General features: G+C 41.8%; 1 protein-coding gene across 1 annotated transcript; it reads left to right on the top strand.

Annotated features, from left to right (window-relative positions):
• The first annotated feature begins 244 nt into the window (after nt 1-244).
• On the top strand, nt 245-9,765 carry MDFIC2 (MyoD family inhibitor domain containing 2). Its single transcript, XM_040628144.1, has 2 exons — nt 245-1,091; nt 9,506-9,765. Exons 1-2 carry the CDS (start codon nt 821-823, stop codon nt 9,763-9,765), a joined length of 531 nt encoding a protein of 176 aa, XP_040484078.1. The 5' UTR covers nt 245-820.
• Nucleotides 9,766-20,248: the final 10,483 nt, after the last annotated feature.

Genomic DNA, 20,248 nt, shown 5'->3' on the forward strand with positions numbered 1-20,248 from the left:
CAGCCCAGTGCTTCTTAAATAGCAGACCCACATATGATTATGTGAAAATGAATGAATGAATGAATGAATGAATGAATGAATGAATGAATGAATGAATATGGGAGCTCTAAAATACATGAGGCACCTAGGCCTTCTTGGTCTTTTCTATGCCTCTCCAAACTAGAATCTCAAGGGTCAAGGACTTTGCCGGGGGTTCCCTTCCAGGTGGTTATATGGAAATAAAATATATTCCAAAAAGCACACCCCCAAAAGCCATATAGACACTCACCTGACTAGGAGTCTAACAAATGTCAGGGCAGGGGAAGGGATGGCAACTGAGAGTGTCTGAGGATAGAGAACAGGTATGAGCAGATAGACGGTTCATTTATAACCACTTCTCTTATACAGAAGAGGAAACTGAGGTTTGTAGAACCAAAGAAATAAAGCAATTTGACTGGGATCACATCCATTATTGAGCAGCACTGTCTAGCATCTAAGACCCTTTTACTGCTTCTGGGATCCAGAAAACACTTTGACCATAAGCTGACAACAAACTATGAGATCTCGTTGCTCCAAGTGAATGATATCTTTGATTCTCTCCACCCAGCACTTTAAAAAAAAAAAAAAAACCCACAGTAGAAATAAGTGCTACAAATTACTGTGATAGGGAAACTTGTACTGTGTATAAAATTTTATTATTATTGCACTTTTCTATTCTTACTTATAATTTTGTTCAAAGTGATTCGGTTCAATGATGCTTCATTCTTAAATAAGACCTTATTCTCACAAAAGTCTCAAGTGTGAAACTTTCTGCAAATATCCATTCTGAGATCACTAGGTCATGTCAACTATAGTGGGTTTGTGTATGTGTGTTTTCTTTTTTCATCTAGATACGCAACTCACAAATGAAAAGCATGCAGACGAGAAACCCATTAATGCTATCATTATAAATTCAGTATCCGAATTCAATATCACAGATGGACCAGCCAAGGAAACCCCCAGTGAGAAAAAACTGTCAGAATCCAGCACATCACTGTCCTCCCTCGAAGAATGCCAAACGAAATTTTCCTACCTCCAAACTGATACTTCAGTTCATCAGAGAGACACTGATGGTATGTTTCTCAGAATCAACCCATCTCTAAATAAAGCTCCCCAACCCCCAGCCCCTGTAAAATCATCACATATGCTGTTAGGAAAAAAGAGCCTTTATGAATATTAAACAGGAAGACTTCGATTTGAAAACCCTGGTGAATGACACATGTCAAGGTCACTCTGCAATTATGAGGTGCTTGGCAGATTGTTTGCTCTCAAAGCTGGAAATCAGAGGCAAAGTGTTTTAAATAGCTGGAGTGAGGTATAATCATTCTTGCTACGGAGCTATGAAGGGGATAAAGAAAAACGACAAACTTTTCTCAAATCTGAGACTATTTCAGCCCGTGACGCTAGGCTGAGAGGAGAAGAAGGCAGAGTAGAATGGTATTAAAATGCTGGAAATGTATAAATGCGGACTGTAAAAAATATCAAGATGCTTACATCAGCAACCACGGTTCATGCCTCTAGGTGATATCACTTCCTGGGCATTCTGATCAGTGCCAAGCTACACCCAACCACCCCTGTGTATGACTATAAAAGGCACATTCCTTTTGCAAAGCCAATTTCAAATTGATTTGGTGTGAGATGGTCATCACAGTCAAGTTCAAAGTCATGCTCTCCACACCAAGACATATGTAATTTTACTCAGGTTGCTTTGCGGTGCCCTTTATAGGAGACACAAACCATTCAAGAATTGTGTAGTATTCCATAGCTGCATTTGCATTTAAAGAAAGCTTACAGTTTCTCAAAAGAAAATATAAGAGGGTATAGTTTCTAGTCTATATTTAAATTAATATTTACTTTTTGAAAATAAGGAAAAAATAAATAAATGGACTTTGTGTAACAGGAGCTTAGGAATCACATCAGTTTAATTCCTGGCTCTGAAATTTATTAACCGTATAAACCTGGATAAGTTTTTTACCATCTCTGAATCTCAGTCTTTCAGTTATATAATGGAGCTAGGGTGTTTTGAAGACCACATGAAATAACAGGTATAAAGGATCCAGTACAGAACCTGGCACATAATAGATATTTAATTTTTGCTTTCATTATGGTTACGGTTTTAGAAAGCAAGGGGAGAAACTTCTAACATGTGTTCCTTATGATCTTGCTCAAACATTGTCATGGCTGCTTTAGACCAGAAGCTACAGACACAACCGCTTGCAGGTGCCAGGAGATGACGTGAATAATGAGTTAGACTGGCAGTGAGCAACAGGGATTGGTGAGGACTGGGGCAAAGTGAAGTGCACTGCCACTACTCAGCTCCAGCTAATTGGGGCCAGAAGGAAATAGAGGCTCAGAGTTGCCAGCTCCAGACTTTTATGTGAAATCACCAAATTTTTTTTAGGTGTTGGCAATAATTCTATTTCTTTTATGCAGCCCCAGACACTCCCAACAATGCCTAGCTTGGGGCCAACTTTGGCCGGTGGACTGCCAGGTTACAACCTCAAATTCAAGATGAAGCCCACATTTCTGTCTTTGCTGGAGTTTGATGCCAATCAAGAAAAGAGGCAATGCAGGAGAGTTCTCTGAGACACTAGAAAGCACTGTGACACAAGAGCATTTTGTGGGTTGACTCAGGGATACATGTCATGGATATTGGTTTGTAATGACCCCCAAAGTAGGAACTGCCATTGGACCTATCCACGTAGTACAACACAGTACCCTCCAGAACCACTCTGGTTTGTCCTAGCAGGGATTCTGGGGAAAGGAGAAGGGCTGGTACAGCTAACATGATACCTGAACCCTTGTATTCTCAGGGAAAAGCCAAAGGACCGCCATTAAAATGACGGCTGGTACTCAGAAACCTCATGCAGGAAAGGCAACACTTACTGTTTTTTTCAAAAGAGCAAAGGAGATTCACAGGGACAGTTGACTTAGACCATCTTTCTTAAGCGCTGGCTGAGAGTCCGGTACAACCCGGGAAATCATGATTTTAGGCTGACAACACAGGTAAAAGCCCACTGTTCCCTTCCCACATGGTGAAAATCCCCACACTGAGGGAAGAATTTTTGGTACCTGGATAAAAGAGAGAGCAAAATATCCCAACGAAGGCCCACGAGTGTCAATAAGAAGCTCTCATTTTCTCAAACAGCAAACGTCAAGGATATCAAGAGTTAAGTCAGAGAATTTTTATAGTAATTAATTTAAGGATGCAGAAATTGAGAGCTGGGGTCATTGTTCGTACTGAGATAAATACAAAAATATCTTTCAGGAACAGCAGGGGAAACAGAAGGGAAAAGAGAAGATTGCATCCACTTTCATGTAGTTTGTGGTTAATTTATTTTCAAATGTATAAATGAGTGCATAGGAATGGATGCTTAATTGCTAATATCTATTATTTATATACATTGCCCCACTTAAAACAGAATGGAAAAGCCTCACACATGCAGATTTTGTAAAATGTGTTACATCCATTAGCACAGTTCATGGTGTGTGCTCTGATGGGAATTTAAAAGGATCTTTACTGCACATCACACACTATGTGCTGCAACATTACTTTATTATTAAATTGGGACTCATCCTGTGTGGTCCCTTTCCCGAATAAAATGGAAAAAGTCCAGAGCACTGTCTGTGTCTCTGCTCTGTTGCTACATTCTGATTGCAAAGGCATCCCTGTGGGTAATAAAATCAAGGATACACACAAGACTTGAAAACAGCCTCCTTAAAAGGAAGCCTGAGAATATACCTAATTGATGTATAATTTTGATTTTGAGACGTCTCATCCAGGTGGAAGAGGAAAATCATAAATACAAGATACCTCCAAAGAATAGTCTTAATTACACCATGGACTACTGAATAAAATGATTACATTTTCTACACTGTAAATTTCATACAATTAAAGGCAGTAGTGTCACCTTTTAAAATGTTTCAATTTTATAATTATTTCAGTTCATTTGCTCAGAAAAAAACATAAGCACAAATTTACTAAGTATCACCCAAATCTAGTCATCCTCGTTCTAAAGAACTGACTTGAACGTTAGTTGTGCTTGTCTGAACTTAAATAGATCTTGACATATTTAAGTAGCTATTAAAATTGATAACATCAGGGATGGTACCCCAGCTAGAGAAAGGCATTCAGTCACACTTTATTTATTCCTATTCTACATTACCGACTTAAAAAAAAAAAAAAAAAGAAGACCACAGCTCTCAATTTGAAAACTACTCAAACATCTAAGTTAATTAAACTGCAAGGGAAGCCTACAATTGCTGTTGTTAGTAGAAAAAAATCACTAATCAGCATTTAATGGAAAATACCAATCTAGAATATTGGAAGAGGGATGTCTCTTTATAATCTTGTTATGTGGAGATATTATCATATGGTAACCTAGAAATAATAGTTTTCAAACTATTTTTAGTCATTTAACCAAATAAGACTGTAAGCTAATATTTGTAGCTAATATTTCCTTATCCAGAGCCGAGGAAAGCTGTAAGAACTCCAGTGGACAGCTAAATCTGCCTCTGTCCCTCCCTCCTCTTACTCCCAGGCATCAGGGTAACAAGACCGAAAGCTGGGAGGGCAAAGCCAGGGAGTATGGGACCGTGACCGTGAGACTGACCCCAGGTACTCTGGTAGAAGCTCCTTGCATTGTTACCTTTTCCACTCTAATTAAACATGATCCTTTCTAATGAGACAGATTCTCCCTCTTAATTAGCCAATCCCCAGCTGTACATTTAGCACCTCTGGAGGCCGCATTAATCCTTCAGTATCATTAGGGTCTCGCTTAGCACATTACAGCCTCGATGTCCTAAAGGTACCCTAGGGCTGTGAAAAGGAAATGAAACAACCTAGGCGGGTTTTTGTCATGGCTTCTTGCTCACAGTCAAATACCACATTTGGCTGCTCGGCCTGCAGGCCTTGGCTCCCTCTTGAACCTTCTCTGATCCAGACTTAACAAGGCAAGAGGAGGGAGAGAGAGATGGGCATTGTGAGAGCCGTGATGAGAGCCCAGGCCAGGATGCCAGGAGGGTCAAGAAAGGGACCTCAACCTGCAGAGTCTCCTTATAACGCTATTAGGAGAGGTGAAAAGCCCAGTAAGGGAACAGTGAAGCCACCCAGACCTTAGCAACCACGCTCTCCCACCTCTTCCCTTGGTCCCTCCAGCCACTAGTAGATGACTAGTCCTGGCCTTCACTCGTGGGCCACTAGTAACTAACCATTACTAGACAGACCACCAGCAAGTGGCATTAACAAGAGCCGCAGAAAGAAAGATGTTCAGAAAGAGGTAACACCAAGGGGAAGATACAGGTACTTCCGGAGATACCACTCAAAGCAGAGAGAGAGAAGGGGAGAAACACCCCTGGCGTTCCCATTTTCCCACCCTCCATTTCCTGCCACTGCTTCCCACCAGCTGAAGCTAGCAGGAAGCCATTGACAGAACCTGGAGGATAGACATTAGCAATCTGAGGAACAGAGAGCAGAGCAAGGAGAGGAAAGGGAGCAGGCCTTCCATGAGCCAGCCACGTCCTACGCCACGCTGGATCATGGCAGACGAAGCGTGAGCCTTCTAAAGGGCAGGCCGGCTAAAGGGTACAAAGCTCTGGAGGGGACAGTTTCAGTCAAACAATGGCTCCTCCATTTTCTGTGCTTCTTAAATTCCCTGAGCCACAGTTTCCTCATCTCTGAAGGAACAGTGATAGTACTCAACTCAGGCTTATTTCAGGACCTACGTGAGCTGCCTACAACGTGCCCAGGATGGCTCGTCTGCTTCCAATGTAACACTAGCTAAGAGAGCACAGACTTTGCATTCAGAAAGATGGAGATTTGAACCACCCCCCGCCCCCGCCCCAACCACCTTTCGGCTGAAAGATTCATGACGATCAGGGACAATCCCTGAACCTTAGTCCCTTCACCTATAAAATGAGGACCACTTTATTTATCTCCCATCATTCATTTTTTTATTCATTCACTCAACAACAGATACAGCTGTCTTGTAACTCAGGTTCTTGAAGAGGGGGAAACTCATCAATAAATTAATTAGTTTCATATCATCCTATGGTCAGTACCATGAAGAAAAAATAGAATGCTAGGAGAGTTTCATGGCACATAGAAAGAAGATGTTTTAAGCCAAAGGCTCAGAGGTCGAGTAGGAATCAGGTCAAGCTGTGAGTGGGGAGTATGGAACACAGGCCAAAGAGAGCATGGGCAAAGGCTCTCAGTTGGGGCATCTCAGGATCTGACGCTGAGCCAGTGTGGCTGGAGCGCAGTGAGTGAGGAAGACAGAGGATGGGAAGCCAGAAAAACCCATCACACAAGCTATGGCAAGGATGTGGGATTTTAAGGGGAGAGTGAGCTCTTACCATCTACAATGAAGAACATCACAGGAGCTGATGAATTTGAGCTGGGCTCGTGTAAAAGCAATGTGTTAGATAGGAGCCTATTGCTGTTGACCTGACAATGGCTGATAGTGGCTGGAACTAAGATGGTGGCCCTAGAGGTGGGTAGAGGCTTCTGGTTTTCCCATACCGACTTGAGACAGAACAAGTGGAACTCAGCAAGGAAGTGGGTGGAGGACGGTGGTATGATGGGGAAAAAGGGAAATGACAAGAATGAGTCCCAGCTTTCTGCTGATTTCATCCGAGTGTGCAGGAGCCATTTACAAGAGAAAGTCAGAGGAAGGACAGATGTATGGAATGGGGCAAGAGAGAGATCTGGATGCAATTTGACCTCTGTAAGTGGGAGATGTCTTGAAGACACTGCCGAAGAGACACGAAGTAGGCAGACAGATGCATAGAGTACTTTTTTGGATGGGCTGAGAGCAAGGTTGCTAATCACGGGCTATGACTTTGGGTATCGCGTTTATTAAACATGAAAGCCCCAAGAAATACTGCAGGCAAAGGAAAACACACCCATTCAGGAATAGCGGAAGCCCAACTCTCTTTTCAAACAGTTGCAAATTTCCCCCTGAACTGCTTATGTTACTTTTGTGCAAACAAAAATTGCCCATATGCAAAACAGTTTTGCCTGCCTGTGTAGAATTATGTAATATGCCTTTTAGGAAAAGTTTTCAATGCTCTTGAAAGTTCGGAAAAATCTGTTTTCAATTCACCGATGTTGCCATGTTTTTTTGGGCAAGAGGCTTTGCCTTTTATAACCAAATAAAAAGGACTGACTTCTACACAGAAAGAAAAAAAAAAAGAGAGAGCTCTTCTATTCTCAAATGCAAACTAGAGAGGTAGAAGAAAACAAATGCCAGTTTGGTCAAAGGATTAGGCCAAACACTTTTGTGTCTCTCTCTCGTGTGTGTGTGTGTGTGTGTGTAAATAAAATCTACAGTGTACATCAGAAGCAGAGACCTCCGGAATCTGCCAGCTTGAGAAAACGCTGGCAAGAAGAATTAAACCAAAGATTATACACCCTCAGGAAAGGACAAGTCCATTTCACAGATAGGTATTTCACACTTTGATAGGAACCACCAGCTCCCACCCTAACTTGCCTGCAAACCAAACTTTTCGCCTCACATCTCCATCTACAGAGGATGTGATCCCACTGGATCACGTTCATATGATCATAGCCTAAGTCTGTCTCTTGAGTCTCCAGCCTGAGGCACAGGGAGCATTTGCTTGGAATATTTTCTACTGAGAACTTCTTCGCCGGAGGCTGCTAGCGTAGCCTTCTTGGCATTAGTAAAATTTGATGAGGTTTTATGCTCCATATCTTTGACCACTAACACGCCCTCTTCAGAAATGCATACGTGAAATAGAGTCTAGGTACTGTGCTAACTAACTCCTGAATTTTTGTGGGTGGTGTGTGGTGACTTATATGGGTGAGTTGGCCACATGCTAGAAGCTGGCTCTAAGTGAATAAAAAAATACACCCTGTCTGGCAAAGAGATGAGTACATACACCCTAGAGGTATTGTGGGCTATGCTGCCTACACCAGAAATACTTAGTAATGGCCACAGCACCTGCAACAATATACGGCAATTAAAGTCATCATAAAAGTCACAGTGACGTTCTTCACCAGCGTCTTATTGGGAAGAAAAAAAAAGAGGGTGTGAGGCAGGGAAGGAGGGTGGGACGGAGGCAGGAAGGAAGATTTTTGTTTGCCTATATGCAAGGCCACTTTAGACCTTCATAGAAGGATTCTAAAGAAATCTTCAAAATATTTGTTCCCTTTTAGAGCAAGTGTCCATGTTCTCCCTCCTCTGAAAGATAAACAAATAGATGAGCAATAAAAGTAAAAAAAGTTTTCTGGAAACTTGTTGGAAGTAAATGAACAGGGCTCTAAGAATACTCAGAACCCTTTAGCAGATGACTCCAGGGGCAAAATCTCTCCTGCAGGCTTGTGCAGTCTCAGCCAACTGAAATCTGAAAACCAAAAGTTATTAACATCAACATTCTTGGTGAAAAAATAATAAATCCCTATGAAAATCTAACTTTAATTGATCGATAAACCCATCAGGAGGAGGAATTTTTTCTCCAATTCATGCCAGATTGTTACTTTCAACCATCAACATCTTCAGGATACTGACTTTAATTAATTAGATGATGTCTCATGTAAATGCTTACCTATCCATTTATCAAATGCTCACGTTTTTGAGACTTTTTTAACTAAAAAAAAAAAGTTATAATTTTAACAAGAGAACTGCTACATCTTCTAACTAATTCCCTTTATGGAAACAAAAAATATAATAATCTATAACCCATCACAGCTGTTTGGCTAGAATTACCAATTACCTTCAATACCTTAGAGATACTTTTCAGATTTTCACAAGTCTGCATAGTAAATTTTTAAACCAATTTTCTTAAAGAGGATTGAGAAGATTTCTCCTCTTTTAGGCATATGATGATGTATTCCATTTAGCATGAATATAAAATCAAGGCTTCACGTTAACTGGAGGACAAAGGACACAGGGATTAAAAATAAAACACAACTAACATCAAAACTATGATTATTTAAAAATCATTTATATTAGGTTTTGAAATGTGCTTTCTGCTTCCATGTGAATATGGGTGTTGCAGATTTCTGGGAATCCACACCATACAAATGACAAAGCCTTGTGACAAGAAGCCAGAAGTTTGTACAGTCTCTCCTGGTCCCCAACGCTAATTGCTCCCGAAAGCTCTCTGCACTTGGGGAGGACCTGCTATTTTTCAGACAGTTGCAAGGTTTCCAAACAGGTAGCTAGTTGTGAGGCTTCCCAGCACCTCTCCAGGCAAAGTAAATAAAGGGGTTTAGAAAAGTGACAGCACTTTAAATAACCAGATTATGTGGAATCAATAGAAATGCTCAGGAAGTTAATAAAGCAATTACTTAAGTAGAGTGAGTCCTGCATGGGGGGGTGGGGAAGCTTGAGAGAATAATGGTGTACATCACCCCTATATGGACAATTAAGAGTTGGCTGTAAAATTATCAAGCACACATGCCTGTCCTTCAGAGATGCCCCCATATGGACCACTAATCATTTTTTTCTTCTTCTTCTTTAAACAGAGGAGTGTGCCTCCCTTATCCTCACCTGTCTGTTTTGCCAGTTTTGGGACTGTCTCCTGATGCTCCCGGATACATGCGAAACGGTGTGTACCAACCTGTGCTGCCCCTCTCACAGGTATCACCACACCTCGGATGAAAGCCACGCTCGGAACGATTGCAATTGCAACTGTGACATGGACTGCAGCCTCTTTGAATCCTGCCACGAGACCAGCGAGTGTCTGGAGCTGGCCATGGAGATTTCAGAAATCTGTTACCGCTAGCACAGCGAAGTTAACCACATTCTGGCAGTCCCTTTGGCCCCACAAGGAAATTCCTTGACAATAAGACTGGGATTTCTGTGTGCCGAAATGTAAGGACCGTACACGTTTCTTGGATGCTATACACCATTTTATTCTGCACCTGTCTGGCAAAGCTAGTACTGTCAACTCTATGGTCTTCTTCCAAATTTCATAACTGCATGGCTCACTGAAAAAGAAGATCTTGATCACATGTGATGAGCAAATCCTGAATACCTCTTAAATGCCATAGGTACAAGGTGTTTCTTGACTGTGAAAGAGCATGCTAAACCCCTCTGTGTTACTGCATTCATTGGCTTGCATCATGGATTCAACTTCATTCACAAATTCAGGACAAATTAGCGCATTCTTTTAGAATTGACACACATTAGCTCGTCTTTGTAATGGACTCATGCATAAACATTATGCATTGTTGGTTATTATTAATAATGTATTGTATAACATCATTTTGTAATTAAAAATTTATTTATACAGTCTCTTAAAATTCACTTATATGTACAGTTTAGGTAGGAAAGGGAATTAAATGAATTAGAAACCATGTTCCTGTAATTACAACAGATGTCTCTAAGACATCTCCAGTGAATTTTGAATACGATGTACTTCCGGAGAGTACTGTAATTCTAGACCATATTATTATACGTCTATGACTATGTCATAACAGGCCATGCATGCTCTTAATTTGTTACAGAAACCCTCTTCTTTATTCCACTGAGCAGCAATGGGAATTATATGCGAGTTTCAAGAAAATGACCCCAGATAATCAATTCTTCATTTTCCTCATTTCTGTTTGTCAGGTACAATAAGCAACAGGATATTAAAACAGAATCATGTCATTTCACTAAACTATCACTTATATAGGAATCCGAAAGAAATCCACGGTTAAGTACTTACTCAGCACCTAGTTTTCTAATAAAGCATGTGCTTCAGAAATCATATTTTTTCTTTTCGATAATTACAGTAATTCATAATTATGCTGAGTACCTCCTCATACTTACAAAAATTTTTTTAGAGATGCGGTATCAACTTGGAAAGTGATGTTCAACTCAAACAAATTAAAACAAACCGTTTTGGGGGAAAACACATCTAGACTGGAGTTATTTTAGAATCCTCTTTACTTTCAGTAGGCATGGCATTGCTCATTAATGTGTCCTTATATATTCCCATGGAGATGTCTCAATATATTCACTGAATATACATATATATGTGTATACACACACACACACACACACACACACACACATATTCAGACAAAGAACACAAAAGTGAAGTAAAGAGTGGAGGGAACTTTCCGTAATCTAGTCAAATAACAAAAAGTTCCAAAATAATCTGCTTTTGCCCAACTTAGGTAATTTCAGGCAAAAGCAACATTTGTTTTGTTTCTGTAGTAAACTACCACATTTTGCTACTCTGCAAAAAATTCCTCCAAACATTGAAAACTATTGATCTTTAACAAATGTCTTTAAGCTGCCTGTAGAAAGGTATTTAACCACTCCTGTCTTGTCCTGACAGCGCAGGGCATGCACGGTTAATGTGGCTTCGTTCCTCTTTGACAATCACCTTATCCACAAAGCCCAGAGCATGACAGTGCCCTACACGGCCTAGGAAGCACTTCGGTCTCTCTGCTTTTCAGGGATTCAAGGACAACTCTATACTCTATGCATAGAACCTACAGCTCATTCGTGGGGGAAAAGAAATTGATTCTTAGAACAGAAAGGGAACCTAGGACTGTTCCAATTCGATATTCTCATTCTCCATAGGAGAAAGTGGAGGCCCCAAGAGCTAACTTATCCAAGACCACACAGTGAGTTAATGGAACTGTTAAGAACTCCAACTGGTGGCCTAATTTTCTAACTACACTGCACGACTTAATAGTTCTGCACTTCTGAGCCCAGCTGGGACCCACTGGTACAGCTGCTCCAATGGTTCAGATATTAAAATACTACCAGACCGGCTCATAAACAGTTGTTACCTTGTACCTCCTTAGCGTTTCCTCTATGCCCCCAGGCACCCTGGCCCCTCTCCAAGCACCCATCCCACCTCCCATGGTCCAGCCCCTAAAAGAACACACGGCGCTGCACGGTCTCTGGGATCCTGTCCCAGTAAGATGGTACCCGGTGTCACTGATCAGGCCATGCCGCATTCGTGTTAAATATTTTGACCATCATCACTTATTCTTTCCAGTCTACGTACCCTTAAATTGTGCAAAGATTATGCATTGCAAATGTGAATTGAATGCTTGTCAATTAGAGATGTAAAATTTGCCAGGTCTGATTTTATAATGTGGTCAGAATACTACAAGATTTTTCTGCGGTCTCTCCACGGTTAGTTAACTTGTTCCTCACTTTCAGAATTCACTGTGCTATAACAGAAAGGGTCGGTTATACAAAGTATGAAATTTCTTTTCTTTATAACCAATAATAAAACATCATCCTTTTTGCAAACATGAATGGCTCCTTCAATTGAATTCTTACAATAAAACATACGCAGCTGGGAAAATGCACTTGCAGAGGTAAGACAGATGAAAAAGGAATGTGGTTATTGATTAAATACAGGTATCAGAATCTGAGAAGGCTCGGATTTTTTTTTTTTCTATAATGACTAAGGCCTGTGATTACAAATAAAGACGATGTTATTCTTTAGAATGGGCTGCTTAGGGAACAGAGTATTCCTATTTAAGGAAGCACATTAGATAAAAAAGATTTGAAAACAGACCACATTTATAGGGAATGGAGAACAGAGATTTCTTTTCCCCCCAGCACTGTAACAAGATAGTTACATTGTCTTTGCTTTGCTCAATGGATTTTTATAAAACCATTGCTTCTCTAAAAGCCTACAAAATATGGAAAGCAAGGAAGAAACAAAGTTACATTTAACTTGCTAATGAAATTTTCTCACTACAGAAGCTGATAGGCCTACAAAATTAATTACCGAGGCTGGACAAAGTTAATAAAGCAAAAGTCGCTTCAGTTTTTTCCAAGGAAGTAAGAAAACGTTCAGGCAGGGGCACTTTACAAACAGGAAACACCACATGAAGACATATCAGCATGTTTTGAAAAATAAATGTGTAGGTGGAAATGTCTGAAGGACAGAATTCATCACCCAACGTCTCCAAACTCCTCCCTCTACGACACGGAGCTAAGGAGTAATGTGTACATTGAAGTAACATAGATTGACTAGAAGAGCTTTGCCCATCACATGGGGAGTTCACCCAGCCACACAAACTGGTGACCTGTGATAAAATTTAAGTACTTGGTTTAATAGTTTGCTGGGAGTTCTCTGAAGAAGTGATCTGAGCTAAAACCTAAAGCGTTGCCATACATAGCCTCACGTGATCTGTGTGGACAGGCAAAGCCAAACAGTATGATTATCTAGTGATTATATCAACGTGGGACTAAAATTGTGTTGTTGGGCCCCTCTGCATAGGCCGAGATAGCCCCTAACATCACTGGGAAGGAGCCCAAACTGTGGGGAGAAGGGGAAGAATGAAGACAGAGGAAGGACCCGCATCATTTTTTTGGATATACAGCTGACTCTAGAACGACGCAAGGGTTAGGGGCCCTGAACCCCTGTCCAGTCAAAAAACCTCATATAATTTCTGATTCCCCCAACACTTAACTACTGATAGCTTACTGTTGACCGGAAGCCTTACTGATAACATCAACAGTTGATTAATACATATTTTATATATGGATGACGTCCAGTCTTCTTATAGTGAAGTAAGCTAGAGAAGGGAAAATGTGACTAAAACAATCATAAGGAAAAGAAAAACACATTTACAGTACTGCGCTATATTTTTACAGTACGGCCCTGTATTTGTTGAAAAAAAAAAAATCCACATAGGCGTGGATCTGCACCGTTCAAACCTGTGTTGTTCAAGAAGCAGCTATAAGTGCCACCTTCTGGTCTACCATCTTGACATGCTTCACAGTCCTGCTTGTGCCACCATCTCTAAAGCAGTGGCTCTCCATTAGGGGTGGTTGTCCCCCCTCCCCCACCAAGAGACATTTGGCAATGTCTGGAGACATATTCGGTTGTCACGATGGAAGCAGGGGCAATGCTACTAGCATTCAGTGGGTAGGAGCTAGAAATGCTACTAAACGTTCCACAACACACAGGACACCTCCCACAACAAAGAAAGAGCTCTGGAAGCCTTCCTATCAGTCTCAGCGAACCATCACCAAATAGACAGTAAAACGTGGCTGGAAATAGAATTGCCAGTGAACCCGGAGGATGCCCCGTTCCCTTCAAATTTCAGATAAACAACAAATAATGCTTTAGTACAAGCATGTCCCAAATATGGCATGTGACACACTTATACTACAGAAACGATTCCTCGCTTATCTGAAATTCAAATTTAGCTGGTTGTCCTATATTTCTATTTGCTAAGTGTAGCAGCCCTAGTTCAAAAGACTCCACGTTTTGAAAGGGCTCTCTAGAAGGAATGATCTTCCAGCTCCCTCTGTGTCTCTGAGAGGAGTTGTTTATCTCTTTGGTCAGAGGCCAGGACATTCATCGGACCCCATTTTACAATGTGGTATAATTTAGGTCAGGGAGCTTGGCTTAAAGATCAGATCCAAAGGATACTCATTGACCCTTCTGCCCCAGGCTGACACTATGACCTTCGTCTAAACTGACCTCATCTTATTCTCTCTGCTTCCCATTTCTGAGAAGGGACCTCAGCTGAGGGCTATTTGGATTCAAGGTGTAGAAAGCAGTAGTCTTTACTTACACCTTGATAACTAAACCACATTTTTTGGTTCAGTCTTGGCCAGAAAGATCCTTCTCAACTGATCTCTGCACACCTATAAGGGGATATTTTTTCCCTATCTATTTTCCTTTCTGTATTGCTTGCTCTGTCAGAACTCTGCGCGGAAAAGGGGTGAGTGAGCGTTTCTTGGCCTGGACCACAATACCATCTACTAACGTATGAACTTCACTGTGCACCCTTAGTGTATATTTCGGGGTTGACCAGAGAACCTGAACGTGTTCCCTTTACTACATTATTCCTATTTATTTTACAGATGAGAAAAATACCCAATAGAAAATATTTGATTAAGTGCTTTATATACATTACCACAGTTCTCTAAACAGCTCTTAAAATAGATGCTGTTATTAATCCCATTTTCCTAGGGGAAATAGAGACTTAAGGAAATTAAATAATGTGTCTGAGGTCACATACCAAATAAGCAATAGTCACGAGGTTTGAACTCAGATCTATTCATTCCAAAGCCCTGTTTTCAATCACTATGCCTAAAAGTTGTACATATGAAGAATGATCAAACCAAGCCAAAGTTCAAGTATTCACTTCTAAAGCAAAATCAATCAGAAAAATAGAATGACTAACATAATATAATAAAAAAAATTAAAAAAAAAGTTTAGCACCATCCAAAAAAAAAGAAAAATATAATGACTAGATTCAAAGAAAACCATTCGCTGATGTAAATGTTTTAAAAGTTGTTATCCTGTGCAGTGATTAGAATTTGGAACATCTTCAAAATGCTTTTAAGATATGTCCCCAATAAGTAATAAATGCAAAGTCAATGTATTGCAATTTAATCTTTCTGTCAGTAGCTTCACCCCATTCATCTACAGTTATGAAGGCTTACCTTTTAGTGTTCCATTTTAGCCAAGCAACTTTGATCTCTCCCTCAAAAATCCATCCTGCACACAGCACCCAGGCCAACCCTCATCAGCATTCCACAAGGGGTGCCAGGAGCATGAACGTTTTTAATCAGTCAACAACACTACAGTCAACCAAATGCATTCTGATACTTAGACCTTTTATCTCAAAAGCTATGCAGAAACCAAGGTCACGGTAACCTCTTTTATGGCTTATTGTTCCTCAAATGTACTTAGAGTGAATTTACAAAGCCACAACTTATTGTGTGGATGCAGAGCTTTCACTAGGTTCAGCCCTCTCTAACATCTACGTTGTTTCCTCTTTCAGCGCTTTCTGCCTGTGGGTCCTTATTTAATATCAAGTTCCCGTAAATTTTGTAAAAAATAAAACAAGAATATTGAACAAGATTTTCCCAGTAGCTCTTCAGAAAGCTGCATTAACATCTCAAATCAGTGCCGAATAGCTTTGCAATACCGGGGCAGATCCCCTCAATGGGGGAGGAAGATGAGAAGGTGGGACAGTGCCAGTGTCATCACTCTGCCGTTGTGACAATCAGGTCATTGCCAATGTGGGCATGTCAGGAAACCACCTTGCTCAGGAGGTGAGTTTGTGGAACCCCCAGGAAGTGAGGTGGGAAGGTGGTTCTCAATGTTGTAGAAGAGCCTCAGCAGATCCACAGATTCCATGAAATTCATTCGTTTTTTTGATGATTCTCACGCTAAGCAATAATATGCATAAATGTATAGTTTTGATCTACAAGTGACATTTTTACAATAATGTATTAGCAATGTGTTAGAAATAATTTCGAGAACAGAAGTACCTGCATAGCACCCAAATCATCCTGCATGCTACCCATGGTACTTGTAGAACATGCTGGAACACTAGGTTCAACGAAAGCCAAGAGTGAGACCCATTCAGCGACTGCCTGACTTCAGGTAAGAGCTAGTGCAGGCCTGGACTAAGGGGGTGGATAAAAACTGAATCGTGGGGGAGGAAAAGAAGAGGCAAGAGCCATGTTTAGAAAGGGCCTTGAAGGCTAGCTTGGGTTTTACTTAGGAGCAGATGGAGAGCCATGGATGAATGGCAGGGGATCCCATGATTAAAGTGGTGTGCGAGGAAGCCCAGCCACGCAGCAGCGCACGGGGTGGATTATGGCAAGGGGAGACTGGAGACTGACAAAGGAGCACTTGCAGGAACGCATGGGGTGATGAAGGCCTGAAATAGGACGGTGACAGGGAAAACTGGAGGGAAGAGATGGATGGGAAAGAAATTAGAAAAGGACCATTAGTCCTTCCTCAAACTCTTCTTATTTTAAGACTCAAATATTCCCCACTGTCTATCACATATATGAGTCATGAAGCCATTATTTTCATTAGGGAAGGAACGGGTTGGGGAGGGGGGAGATCTATTCCAAGTGGAAAGTCAAGGTATATTTTTAGCTACATTAAGCCAGCCTTCTGCTGCTCTGCACACTGATGTAATTCCAACATAAAACATAATCTATAATATTCCCGGGGAACAAATCCAATTCTGGGTCATATAAATTTTCATATAAGTCCATCACAATTCATTCCCAAAACATCTCATTCTCTTTGAAAGCTGGAACTGCAGCAAGTGATCAAAAAGAGTAGTTTAAAATTGCTCTGGAATTTCCAGAGATGTTAAATCTAACCTGCCTACGGTGTAGGACCAATCCCCCAAACTTTAAATCAGAAGTAAAGCATTTTATGTTTTAAAAGATATATTCCTCAAAGTTTATCACAGTGTATTAAAGTCAAATGTGAGTTATTGCTTACCAAATCTGGAGCTGATGTCTCCTCTTGATTACCCTAGGTAGGCGAGAATAAGTATCTTCCAACCAACATATTTTTTACCTTTTCATCTGCCTCTTGCTATTTACAATAGAGTGAAAAATAATAGCCAAGGAGTGACTTCGCAGGGTTGGATGAAGTGCAAATCCCATCTGACTCGAGCCGAAATTGTATTCCAGGCCCCTGGCAAGTTCTGCTGCATGGAGAAGAATTATGGAAACTGACTTCTCAATAACTGGATTGGTCCTGAAGGAATAATCAGTGAAAAGTCATCTGATGAACTTTCAGTCCATTTACATTGGCTTAGAACCCAGTGTCTATATTATTGGTCATGCCTGCAATGTGCTTCTTTCTACCCTTGCTGGGGCTCTCTGCATGAGGGAGGTAGCTGGGCCATAAGCAGGATGCCTTGTGAAACCCTAGAGTGAGCAGAAATTTTATAACTAATGTCATTTATACAGGGGAAATTCCCCCCAATCTTCTGATTTTATCTGTTGTAAACATAACAACTGTCCATAATTCAAGATTCCTCCTAGGAGTTGAGAGAAGTAGGAGAACAGAGGACATCCTTTGCTTTAAAGCTATCTTAGAAGGGTCAGACTTCTCTGTGGGTGTGGCAGAGTACCGCCTCGGCAGTCCAAATCAGAAGAGCGTTCAAGCGCCCTCCCTTCTGGTCTTTGGGGTGTTTGGGCTATTAGGAGGCTCCTGCTCCAGAACACTCCATTAGAATCCAAGTGTATTCCACAAAAAGACCTCACGTTAGCCTGTATTACCAGGGAAGAAGGTTGAGGTCTATCAACAGACTTGAGGTCAACTCCTGCCTCCCCCATTGACCAGCTAAATATATTGAATGAGTAACTAAACCTCTTTGAGCCTCAGGTTCCTCATCAATAAAATGTGGTTAATAGCACTATCCCATGGGTCATTGTGAGGAATCAAAAAGATAATTCAGCAAAGCTTTTAGTGCTGGTTTAGTACATCCAGTACACTTGCTAAATTTCAGCTACAGTTATTGTTAGCATCACTACCAGGTCGTTTGTTTTCCCATTAGAGGAGAGATGTCTACATCTTTATTTCTTCAATACCCTACATCATACCAAGCTTTGGAGACCTACCCCTTTTCTAGGACACACTTTTCGTTATTCTCTGGTTCCTCTCCCAGGAAATGAGCACTCTACTACCCATATCTCTTTATTTTTCTTTTCTCTTATGATATCGTATCCTATTCTCCAAAATTAGGATAATACTTAATTATAGCAGGTAATCTTAATAACCACAAACAGGTGCCACGGCCCATAGGAATGGCCTCTCATGCATTATATCACTAAATCTTCCCAACAACCCCCGAGGAGGGTGTTAGGATCCCCACAGTACTGATGGGGAAAGTCAGACTTGTAGCATTTACATACTTTTCAAATGCCAAGGAAACACGATGGCAGAGGAGAGATTTGAATGTAGTTTATCTGATTGCAAAGCCCATGTTCCTAACCTCTTAAGCTGTGAGGCAACCATGCCTGGAGGCCAGGCTGGCCAATTTGACACTTTGAGGATTTAAAAAGGTAGGGCAGTGGGAGTGCCTGCCCCCCTCCTTACCTGGTGACAGGGACTTCAATGTGACCCCATAGAGTGCTTGACACATCCCTTGTGTTATGGAGCAGAGGTGGACTGCCCTGTTTCCCAGCCAGGAAGTCAGAGGGGTGAGCTGCTTTGCAGCTGAGTGAGGGAGAGTGGCCTCCCCCAGGGAAAGCACCACTTTCCAGGGTGAGCCCAAGCAAGGAGCAGTAGAGGTTAGGCCAGATGTGGTGTCCACAAAAACCAGGGCATATTTAGAACTCTCCCTCAGCCCAAGGGGGCCAACCAATATAATCAATTTGCCAATCCCTTACCAGTTGGGCACTGCCGTGAATGGCCCCATTCCTTTGGCAGTTGCCTTGGGCACTGTTCAGGGTACGCGGGACACATTATTATTGCATTAACCAAGTCTCTGTACCTCAAGGGCAATCCAACAACCTTGGCAATGCTCCATCCCACAGAGGTACAATGGTGGCCACTTTGGCGATGCACCCACTTTGCCATATCTCACGAAGGGTCAGCTTTGAGGGCTCACTCCTGGGCTCGGGCATCACCTTTCTGATCACCAGGGAGTATCAGTGCCTCATGAGCCAGGATGTGGAAAGCTATGAGGACTGCCTCAGGCTCTTGCAGGTGAACCCAAATGTCCTGACACACATTCTGACCCCAGAAGGGCCACCCATGATCACACGCCCCTCCGTTTCCCACTGTTGACGCGAGGGTCAGTCCTTGCAAAACAGGCCAACTGTGCAAAGGCGGACTGGCCAGGGCTAATGAGTGATCACCAGCCAAACCGCTCCAAGTTCAGTCCACTGGCTGCTGTGGTGTGTTCCTTCCTGAAAGACTCTCGCTGGAGGAAACGGGGCACACCCCTAGGAGCCCATGTTCTTGAGGGATGTGGAAGGTTTCTGTCCCCTTCCAGAGCTGAGACCAAAAATCCTGGGGGTCTTCTTTTTGTTCGTGTCTCTGCCACAGGGCCTCGACCGATATCTTCCAGAGTCACAGACAGGTGTATCTAACTCGAAGAGCAGGCCTGCTTGGGAGAGGCCCAGAGCTCTCATCTGTTTCATTAGCATTTCAGCCTTCTCAAAAGTAGTTTGCTGATCTGACCCCTATCCCACAGGTGTCCTTTCTTTATGGGGGGTGGTGGGTGGGAGGGGCATACGGGATGGAGGCACTGTGCCACGTAGGGAATAAACACTCTACAACATTAAAATCCCCACAAAGACTTGGATTCCTTTCACATCCTTAAAGGTTGGATAGGCTTGGACTGTATCGGTCACAGTTTCTGAAACAATGCATGTCTTACCCAACCAAAGACTCCCAAAAACTTTATGAGGCTGCCTGGGCCTGGAGTTTTCTGTGGGTTTACTGCTCATCCTCTCCTTCAAAGACGTTCCAGCCAAGACCACAGAACGTCCTGCAACAGAGGCAAGTCTTCCCA

This window comes from Ursus maritimus, unplaced genomic scaffold, assembly GCF_017311325.1.
Source record: "Ursus maritimus isolate PB19 unplaced genomic scaffold, ASM1731132v1 scaffold_14, whole genome shotgun sequence".
Taxonomy (NCBI): domain Eukaryota; kingdom Metazoa; phylum Chordata; class Mammalia; order Carnivora; family Ursidae; genus Ursus; species Ursus maritimus.